Here is a 10,636-nt window from a genome sequence, read left to right as displayed (position 1 = left end):
ATTCTGAAAGAAATGTCAGATATTCAAGTCTCAAAGTCAAAGTCAACATGGAATTCATTATCAAAGCAGGTATGTGTTACCATTGACTATCACGAGACTCATTTTCTTGTAGGTATTTACAAAAAAATAAAGGACAATAGACTTTATGTAAAACTATGCATAAACAAAGTAAAATAAGTTCCAGGTTTCACAGCTGGAGAAGTCAGGGCATTGGCTTTGCAGCTGACAGCACTTTCACAGAAAGTTCAGCGGCGGGGTCACCTCACTCTGGTTAACCTACCCCAGTGCGGGCAGATGAAGACTAAAGCACACTCAGCCTGTGAGAGGGTCCTCTATATCCAGAGCAAGTGAATACAGGTGTAGAGATGAGCAGGCTAAATATACTCAGAGAAGCACAATTCAACCTGTATGAACACCTTTATTTCCAAATGGTCATATTATGAGAACAAATACATTTTAAGCATTTGAGCAAGGCAAAACAGTTTGCAGAGTATCTTCACCTTCAGCTCCAGATCCGCAAAATTTAAACCTGAAAAATAAAAACAAATAAAATATATCTTGAATAAATAAGAGAATCTTACATCCACAAAACATTTACATTTCTAGATTTCATCACCGTCATTGAAGATGTACTGCAAAATGGTACTGTATTCATTTTTTAGTCCAGTTCTGAAGGGTGTCAGCCTAAAACATTGACTATTTATGCTGCCTAACCTACTGAGTTCCTCCAGCATTTTGTGTGTGTTGCTCTGGATTTCCACCATCTGCAGTATCTCTTGTGTTTATGATTAGACTTTTAGTTGTATTCTTGTGGTATTATTCATAATAGTGAGTCAAACAGTTAATAAACACATTCCATTTTATGAAGAGTCTAAACTAATTATATTACTCTAGTGAGAATAGAGCAATTTATTTGGAAGCCACATACTTGGATGACTATTGAAGTTGACAATTTTAAATTAATGAAAAGCGATCATAAATATATGTAGAATCTTTTTGTGTTTGTAATGATTCCCTATATGGAATATCTAAAGCATATTTTCTAAAACATCTTATTGGATTTTATGTTCTGATCAGGTTGCTTATGTAGTTTTAGGAGTTGACTATAACCAATAGTGGGTTTGCGGTGAAATGAAATGAGCATCAAAGCCTGTCAGCAGGATCTTCCTGCATTTCGCCTGTCTTTGCTTAACTGCCTAACTGAAACAAGAGATGAAGGCTGAGGGTTCAACAGCCAGCAGTCAAGTTGTTACTTTATGGACTGTCTCATATCCAGTAGGAAACCATGATAAGATTAGGTTAGCGAGGTGCTATTACAGAGCTCAAAATGGTGCTCTCTGCAAGGAGTTTGTACTTTCTCCCCACGACTCCATGGATTTCCTCCCACATTCCAAAGATGTACTGGTTATTAGGTTAATTGGTCTTTGTAAATTGTTCTGTGACTGGGCTAGGGTTAAACAGGTGGGTCACTGGGCAGTGCGGCTCGTAGGGCCAGAAGGGCCTGGTCCACATTGTATCTCTAAATAAATAAAGCCATAGAATAGCTGGGTGGGGAAGGTCCAGTCTTGACAGTAATGTTGAGTTGTGTACTTGGATGTTTCCCTGATGTTGATGAGAAAGTGATTTCAAGCCTTGAAGCTACATAAGTTCATGACAAAAGACAATACTGTAGTTCTGCACACGGAGGCTGATCGATGGCCAATGGCATTCTGGATAGAGGACACAAGGAACCGCTCAAAATCAATTAAATCATCTAGTGGAAAGATTCAAAGGAAGCATGAGTTAAGTTGCTTCCTATATCTGAGTGAATTATCTTTGCAGTTCCATTCTCAACTTTAAATTCCAGTATTTCAGCTTAAGTCTGACACTTTAAACATTAGTACTTCATTCGAGCTATTGGCTTTGCCAGCAGTTTGTTAAGATCAGCTAAGTGTTCAAAAGCCTGTTACCTTCAATATACGTACTGTAATGTCTTCAGCTTATTTTCAGGAAAAGTATAAATGGACATTTGTCTTCCAACCAGAGGGACTGGGCAATGTATCATCTTTTGTACAAGTTAGCATTCAGCAAAGCAGCTCACTGGCAAGTTTAATCATATTAGCAGAGTGTTTAGGGATTTCCATTCTTCCAGTATAATGATTATTCCCATAATGGTGAATTGGGAAAGTGTCCAAACTTGCTAGCAAAAAACCATGTTTTAACAGCATTGCTATATCCACTGTGCAAAATACATTCAAAATGTCTAAACCAATATTGATAAATAATGCATATTCAGTAATTTAATTAATGTTTACTTACTCTTTCTGATCATATATTCTCAATAAAGTTATAGTTTCTGCTCCAATTTTTGGCCCAAAAAGATTTGGTAACTTATTATTCCAAAGAAATTTGACTTTAGTAATATCTCCCACATCCTTCTCTGTATCAATGTCAACTGTGAATGTTTTTCCGTTCTCCAACAGAGCTCTGAAAAGCAAAATGCACTGATCAGTATCCTAACTGAACCAAGGAAATGTGCTCTGATACTTATCCTTTCCTGAAATTCCAGTGCCTAATAAAGTGACAACTGAGAATAAACTGAGGCTCAACCATAGGCTGCTCTAGAAAGCCTTGTCATAGCCATTCCACAAATTTCCTCTCTTGGGAACCAGCACCAACCTAATTTTCCCAATCTACTTGCATATTGAAATCACACATGATTATCACAGCATTTTCCATTCAGAAATCAAATGGCAGAAGGGAAAATGTTGTTCCTGAATCATTGAGTGTGTGTCTTTTGGCTTCTGTACCTCCTTCTGGATGGTAGTAATGAGAAGGTGGCATGCCATGGGTGGTACAGATCCTTAATATCGGATGCTGCTTCTTGAAGATGTCCTAGACATTACGGATGGAGACTAGTACTCATGATGGAACTGACTAATTTTACAATTCCTTGCAGCTTACTTCGATACTGTACAGTAGCCCTCCCCCTATACATGCAGTGATGCAGCCAGTTAAAATTTAGTTTACTCCTTAGTAATATATGATAAATCTGATTTTAGCTTCTACTTTTCAAACTGCAGGGTGAATTCTATTACACTATGATCACTGTCTCCTAAGGGTTCCTTTACTTTAAGCTTCCTAATTAAACCTGGTTCATTACATAACACCCAATCCTGAACTGTCGTTCCCTAGTGGGCTCAATCACATCACTATCAACATTATGTGCCATGTTGTACAATGCGGGTGGTCATGATTGTCATTGTTGTAGTGGTTTGCCATTGATTCTTCTGGACAGTGTCTTTACAAGATGGATGGTGACCCCAGCCATTATCAATATTGTTCAGAGATCTTCTGTCTGGTGTCAGTGGTTGCATAACCAAGACTTGTGATATGCACCAGCTGCTCATATGCCCATCCACCACCTGTCGCCATGGCTTCACGTGACCCCAATAGGGGGTGGGGGGCTAAGGAGGTGCATAAGGGTGACCTGTAGGCTAGCGGAGGTAAGGAGCACCTCACACTGCCTTTGTATATACGTATCTCCACCACAAATGGGCTCAACCACAAACTGCTCTAGAAAGCCTTGTCATAGCCATTCTACAAATTTCCTCTCTTGAGATCAGGCACCAATCTTCTTTCATATTGAAATCACATTTTCCTTTTAACATGCCTTTTCTATCTCCCGTTGTAATTTGTGTCCCCCTTCCTGGCTAATGCTCAGAGTTCTGTATATAGCTCCCATCAAGCCCCTTTCACCCTTACAATTTCTGAATACTACCCACAAGAACGCTAGATATCAGGAGAATGGACAAACTACAACAAAAACTAAACAGCAAATTAAATGAAAAGTGCTGGGTTGTTCTGAAAGAAGAACTGGATCACTAATGCCCTTGAGTGCAAGGATCACTATTTCCGTTCAGTGCAAGAATCAATAGGGCCCTTCAGTACAAGGACCACTAAAGCACTTCAGTGCAAGGATCACTATTGTCCTTCAGTGCAGGGATCACTAGTGCCCTTCAGTGCAAGGATCACTATTATCCTTCAGTGCAGGGATCACTAGTGCCCTTCAGTGCAAGGATCACTATTGTCCTTCAGTGCAGGGATCACTAGTGCCCTTCAGTGCAAGGATCACTATTGTCCTTCAGTGCAAGGATCACTATTGTCCTTCAGTGCAGGGATCACTAGTGCCCTTCAGTGCAAGGATCACTATTGTCCTTCAGTGCAGGGATCACTAGTGCCCTTCAGTGCAAGGATCACTATTGTCCTTCAGTGCAAGGATCACTATTGTCCTTCAGTGCAGGGATCACTAGTGCCCTTCAGTACAAGGATCACTAAAGCACTTCAGTACAAGGATCACTAAAGCACTTCAGTACAAGGGTCACTAATGTCTTCAGTGCAAGGATCACAAATGCCCTTCAGTGCAAAGATTTCTGTCTGATCCAGATGTTACCCTTTATTGTAGTGACTCCATATTGCTCCTTAAATACCCTTGCAAGTAACATAATTGCAAGAGAAATTATCATCTATAGATGCAGAATAATCATGCTCTTTCCAACACAGCACACATTGCAGAAATTAACTTCGAAATTATGACTACAATACTGTATAAAAGAATTAGGCACATTAAATTTTTTATATGGGTTAAGATGGTATGACCTCCACAGAACCCTGATCTCAAAGTCAAGGCTACCTGGGATTACCTGGAGAGATGGTAGCCGGTGAAATAGCCAAATTCTACAGAACAACTATGACAAACTCTCCTAGATGCTTGAAACAACTTACCAGCTGATTTTCTTATAAAACTGCATGACAGTGTACCTAAGAGCAGTTTCAAAGGGACAGAGTGGTCACACCAAATATTGATTTGATTTAGTTAGTTTTTTTTACTATTTACTGCTCTTTATTCTAAATTTTCTGATATTTAGAAATTTTTCATTTCATTATTTTTGAAATCATCTTTGCTTTACAGAAATTTTTTACATGTGCCTAAGACTTTTTCACAGTACTGAATGTAAATATCAGTTTAATTGGATATGTATACAGCCACTCTAATGCAATATTTACATTCAAACAATCACCTCCTGCCTTCACATTTTAACTTACTTTGCAATTTGATGTTGTTGCGTATTTCCATTGGGACCGTATAAAGCCAGATTGAAGAATCCTCTGATGCTCCGAGTACAGGTAATTTTAACTGAAACTCTGTATCTCCAGCCTATTGTGCAAGATCCAATTCAAAGGTTTTATTGCGGTCACCTTCCAGTGAACAAATATATTTGAAGCAATCTGAAAAACTTGATTTTATACATACGTGCAAAGGATGGAGCGTCGCCAGTGTTCAGATAAAATTTGGGCTCTGAAGTAGCATTTCCGAGAGGAAAGGTATCAGCGTAGTGCCCCATTAACGGACAGCCTTCTGGTGTGCACTTATTGCAATTCCCCTTAGGGAAAAAAACACATCAAGAAGTATTCTTCATTGGCAACTACCTTCCTTTATTTTACATTTGCAATCAGTCCACAAAACCACAAGGGAGCTTAATCTAATATTAATAAAACAATCTAAAACCAGCAAACCATTTAACCTTGACTGGCGTGCTGATCAGAGAGCCCTGACGCGTCGTTCAAAGTGAGAGTGGGAGCTTGAAACCATAGGGGAGTGCAGAACACATCAAAAACTGGGAGTTCAATGGTAGAAAAAGCAGATTTAGAAATATTAAGAACAACATGATCACATCAATGAAATGTCAGAACCAGTTCTAATATTATGACTTTACTGTCCCCATTTGCCACTTATTGTATTAACTTGCTAAATAAGAATGGGAAAACAATGGTACAATATTAAACAAAATTGGGCTATAAATTTACCCTCTGTTGGATGTACCATACTTGAAGTATAATAACATAATTGTGCTCAGTATGATAACTCCATGCTATAATTCCAACCAAAACGACTCTATATCCAAGCTCCTAGACCTGGGGCTCAAAACTTCACGTTGCAACTGGATCCGTGGAGCCTTGACCCAACAGACTGCAGTCAGTGCGAATAGGCAGGAATATCTCTGCTATGACTGATGGTGGAACCCCACAGGGCCACATTCTCATACCCCTCCTCTACTCATGACTCCAAGGCACGATGCTGCTCTAACTCCATCTATAAGTTTGATGACACCATCGTAGTGGGTTGAATCTCAAGTAACAATGAGCGGGAGTTAAAGAAAGAAGCTAGAGAGCCTAATATCATGGTGTCATGACACAAACCTTTCTCTCAATGTCAGCAAAACAAAAGAGTTTAGTAAGGGGAGCAATGAACTTGGTTCTGTTTGCATCAACTGTGCTGACATTGACATGGTTGAAATTGTCAGGAAATACAGAGGAGGCTTGACAGCAGTTGAGATGATTTATACTGTGTAAATATACACACATAGGCATCTGAGAGACCATGGATTTGTGCCTTGGGAAGTTTCCAGGTCACAGATCTGGGCAGGGTTGTATGGAAGACCGGTAGTTGCCCGTGCTGCAAGTCTCCCCTCTGCACGCTACCGATGTTGTCCAAGGGAAGGGCAAGGGCCGATACAGCTTGGCACCGGTGTCGTCGCAGAGCAATGTGTGGTTAAGTGCCTTGCTCAAGGACACAAACACACTGCCTCAGCTGAGGCTCGAACTAGCGACCAATGCCTTAGCCACTTGGCCACGCGCCAACGCAATGTATACATACGTTGATAATAAATGGGCTTTGAACTTTGAAATAAAGAACCATGAGGGGCCACAAAATAAGAGAGAATGGATATATTTAACACAGCAAGGTAACAAGGTAACTGAAGGCTGGCTAGCTCGATGAGTGAACAAGGACTCTGGATAAGAACTAGGTTTAAATAGGCTGCAGGTAATGATTTGAAAATGAGCGGCATGTGACTTGTTAGCAGGGTGGAGCCTGGGGGGTGCTTGCCTGTGCAGGCCTGCCAAAAGGCTTCAAGTTCCTGGGAGAAGACCTCACCTAGCCTGCTCTAGTCTAATTGCATAGTTACCATGGTCAAGAGAGCTTACCAGCACCTCTACCACCTCAGTAGGCTGAAGAACTTTGGTATGTCCTGTTTGACTCCCACCAAGTTTTATCAATGCACCTTTGAAAACATCCTATTCTTCTTTGTGTGGCAGCTAGTCTGCCTGTGACTGCACGAAACCACAGCGAGCTGTGGACACAGCTCAGCACGTCACAGACAACAGCCTTCTCTCCATGAACTCTGCCTGCACTTCTAGCTGCTTCAGTAAAGCAGGCAGTGTAATTACAAACCACGGCCACCCTGCATGTTCCCTCTTCTCCTCTCTCCCATCAGCAGAAGGTTGAAAAGCCTGACAACACGTACCACTAGGCTCAAGGACAACTTCTATCCCCCTGTTATAAGATTATATCGAACGGTACAATGATACAGAGTCTTGACCTCACAATGAATTTGCACATTGTTGTCTGCCTGTACTGCCCTTTCTCTGTAACTGTAACAATTTATTCTGCATTGTTATTGTACTGTCTCAATCCATTGCCGTAAGGAAATAGCACACAAAACAATGCTTTTCACTGAACCTTGAAACGTGACAAAAATAAACAATTTTATCAAATATTTCCATCTGAAATTTAACACCAGTGACTTCAATGCTACCTTGCATATTTAGCATATAATTTCTACCATTTGCTTGATAGATTCATACATTTAAAAAGATGGTTAGTTACTCTCACTATCATAAGCAAACTGCCATCTATTTACCTATTTTCTATGGATAGAAAGTCGCCTTTGGAATTGATAGTTATTAAATATCACACACAAGATGCTGGAGGAACTCAGTTGGCTAGGCAGCATCAATGGAAACAAATAATTAGTTGACATTTCAGATTGCGAGTCTTCATCAGGACTGGAAAAGAAGGGAGAGGAAGCCAGAAAAAGAAGATGGGGAGAGGGGGAGGAGGACAAGCGAAACGATGACAGGTGAAGCCAGGTGTAGGAAGTGGCAAGTGATAAGTGGAAAAGGCAAATGGCTGGAGCAGGAGGGAAGTGACTATGGAAGAAAGGGAAGGAGGCACCGGGGTGGGCGATAGACAGGTGAGAAGAGGTAAGGGGCCAGAGTAAGGAAATTAAAAAGCTGGAATTACCCGAAAGTTGGAGAAATCCATGTTCATGCTGTTAGGTTGGGGGCTTATTATTAAATAACTCTGATAGAAAAAAAAGAATAGCTTTTAATTGTATCACTGGATTGGTGAAATACTGTAAGCTATAACTTAGCATATTTTGCTTGCTCATTAGCACAAGAGATGCCGCAGTTGCTGGAAATTCAGAGCAACATGTTCAGAATGTTGGAGGGACTCAGCAGGTCAGGCTACAGGGAGGATGTAACCGGGAGGATGTGCAGGCTACAGGAACAATCAACGTCTCAGGCAGAGACCCTTCATCAGGACTTTGCTTGCTTTTAAATGCAGAAAATTAATATAACTACAGTAATGCTGATTAGTGAGGGCATGAAAGGTTATGGGGAGAAGGAGGAGAGGGAAGTGGATCAGCCATGATGAAATAGCAGAACAGACTTGATGGACAAAGTGACCTAATTCTGCTCCTGGGTTTTGTCGTCTCGTGGTCTTAAAGGATGTTGTCCAATGTTGATGTACACATGATTTACTGGTTCAGACGAGTTTTGAATTGTTAGGTTTTGTGTAACACAAGTTGGAAAATTACCATGGTAACTTAGGAAAAGTAAAAACTGACTGACTATGTGTCTGCTGAGATAAGTGGTATTAAGTCATGAACCTTCTGCCTGGTTAAGTTTGATATCAGATATATGTCAAAGGTTCACAAATGAACCTCAGGCAAGTGAAGGACCTGTTCTATGCAAACAGTAAAAAGGCATGGTTTTACAAGGAGGTATGGAGTAGAGGTTATAATTTCAAAGAGTGACCTATTAATTTAAGACTTGAATACAGAGGGATTATTTTAAGACTCTCTATTGGGCAGGGTCCAATAACCATGGATGTTGCTTCCTCACTGACTATGTGCTACATAAGCCCGGTCAGTATGATATGGAGAACAAGCTGTTGACCGTGCAGCAGGATTCCCCTCTCCATGCAGATGAGGAATACAATGGAACGGAGGGACCAATACAGTTTGGCACCAGTGGCGTGGTGGGAATTGCCTGGCAGTGTTGAACTCAACACAAGACCACTTAGGGCCTCCAACTCCAAATTCTTCCTCAGAGTTTACTCCCAAAGCCCTCCCCATGAATGGGTGTAGCTGCAAAGCAGTAGAGATTTGAGATAAGAATTTTCCTTCTCCTAGATGGCTACCAACCATGGCTGATAAGCCCCATCTGCACGAAGCGACTGGTTTTAAGAGACTAGTAACCCGCCTTTGCCCCTTCCAGTAGAAATGGTTCCGATGGGCTTGGTATCTAAGTCACACAAAAGGGTCAGTTTCTGGATTTGGTTGTCAGAGGCTATTTGAGATGCATGCCACTGGGAGCATGTTATAAGTAGTGGGAGCTTGTCCCCACTATTCGCTACCCCTCCCCAGTAGCCATGATAACCTTAAAGAAGCAGACAAGTTGTTTGGTGCACACAAAGCTAAAACAGCCTGTTTTAGGTGGCTTGTGGAGGGAGATAACAGTTGTATGGAGTGTTGCCCTTCTCATCACTAGGACTACAGAGTAGTGAAGTGACCTCCATAAGGTAAACAAGAAAATAACATCTAGTCTTCCATTCACTTCCAAAAACAAAGTCTGCAAGTAAATCCATATTCTATATCTTAATACACATATTTAATCATGTCAACCAACTTCTAAGCCAATATTTAGTCAATGCACCTGATAACTAACCTATAGGCAGTAACACACTAAAGTAAATTTAAGGGTCCTTTGTAAGTATGTGACAGAGTGAGATCAAAGAAAGGATATAGAAATGGAAGAGCACCCAACATTATAACTGAAGATAGGTGGGCATTTAATGTAAAAGTATAACCTTGTGGAAAGTTGTAGACTCTCTTCCAAATCCAGTGGAAGTTCACATCTTCACGGCACAGTTAGCTCTGTCTGAGACTGCAACAGACATCAACCTGCTCCAGGTAAGGTGCAAACACTCAGAGAAGTACTCTGTCACCACACTGGAGAAGTCAAAATCCTCATTGGAAAGCCAAGTATAAAATCTCTGCTCTTCAATTTCTGAAGGCACTAGGGGAGACCTTTAATGTTTCTATTCTGAGAATAGTTAGTATTTCTAGGAAGCATCTTGGACCCTTTGGTAAACTGTTCTCAGTAGGTGGAGATTCCATAAGGACTGTAAGGGAACTGAACTGAAATTCTGGTTTGTCCCAAAGCCAAAAGAGATAAACTTATTGATAAACTTGGGAACGTGGTTCCCCTTGCAAAATCAAAAGTACCTAGTTTGGGTGTTATACTTGATTCAGATTTGAATTTTAAATCCCCCATAAAGAAAGTGACCAGAATAGCATTTTCACTCTTAATAAATATTGCAAAGGTATTTTTCTTTCTGTCATGTAATGATGCTGAAAAACTACTTATGCCTTCATATCGAATAGACTGGATTACTACAATGACCTTTTCACTAGCCTTCAAAAGCAATCTATTCATAAACTTCAACTCATTTAGAACGCTGCTAGAC

General features: G+C 40.6%; 1 protein-coding gene across 1 annotated transcript in view; it reads right to left on the bottom strand.

Annotated features, from left to right (window-relative positions):
- Positions 1-398: 398 nt before the first annotated feature.
- Positions 399-10,636, bottom strand: part of LOC140715499 (pancreatic lipase-related protein 2-like) — a 25,463-nt gene continuing 15,225 nt past the window's right edge. Inside the window, exons 10-13 of the mRNA XM_073027833.1 lie at positions 5,294-5,423; positions 5,086-5,197; positions 2,299-2,466; positions 399-529 (exon numbers count right to left, since the gene is read on the bottom strand). Coding sequence (XP_072883934.1) covers positions 457-529; positions 2,299-2,466; positions 5,086-5,197; positions 5,294-5,423 — 483 coding nt within the window. The 3' untranslated portion in view covers positions 399-456. The remainder of the gene's footprint in view (positions 530-2,298; positions 2,467-5,085; positions 5,198-5,293; positions 5,424-10,636) is intronic.

Source organism: Hemitrygon akajei, chromosome 23 (genome assembly GCF_048418815.1).
Source record: "Hemitrygon akajei chromosome 23, sHemAka1.3, whole genome shotgun sequence".
Lineage (NCBI taxonomy): Eukaryota > Metazoa > Chordata > Chondrichthyes > Myliobatiformes > Dasyatidae > Hemitrygon > Hemitrygon akajei.
This window is presented reverse-complemented; position numbering and strand designations above follow the sequence as displayed.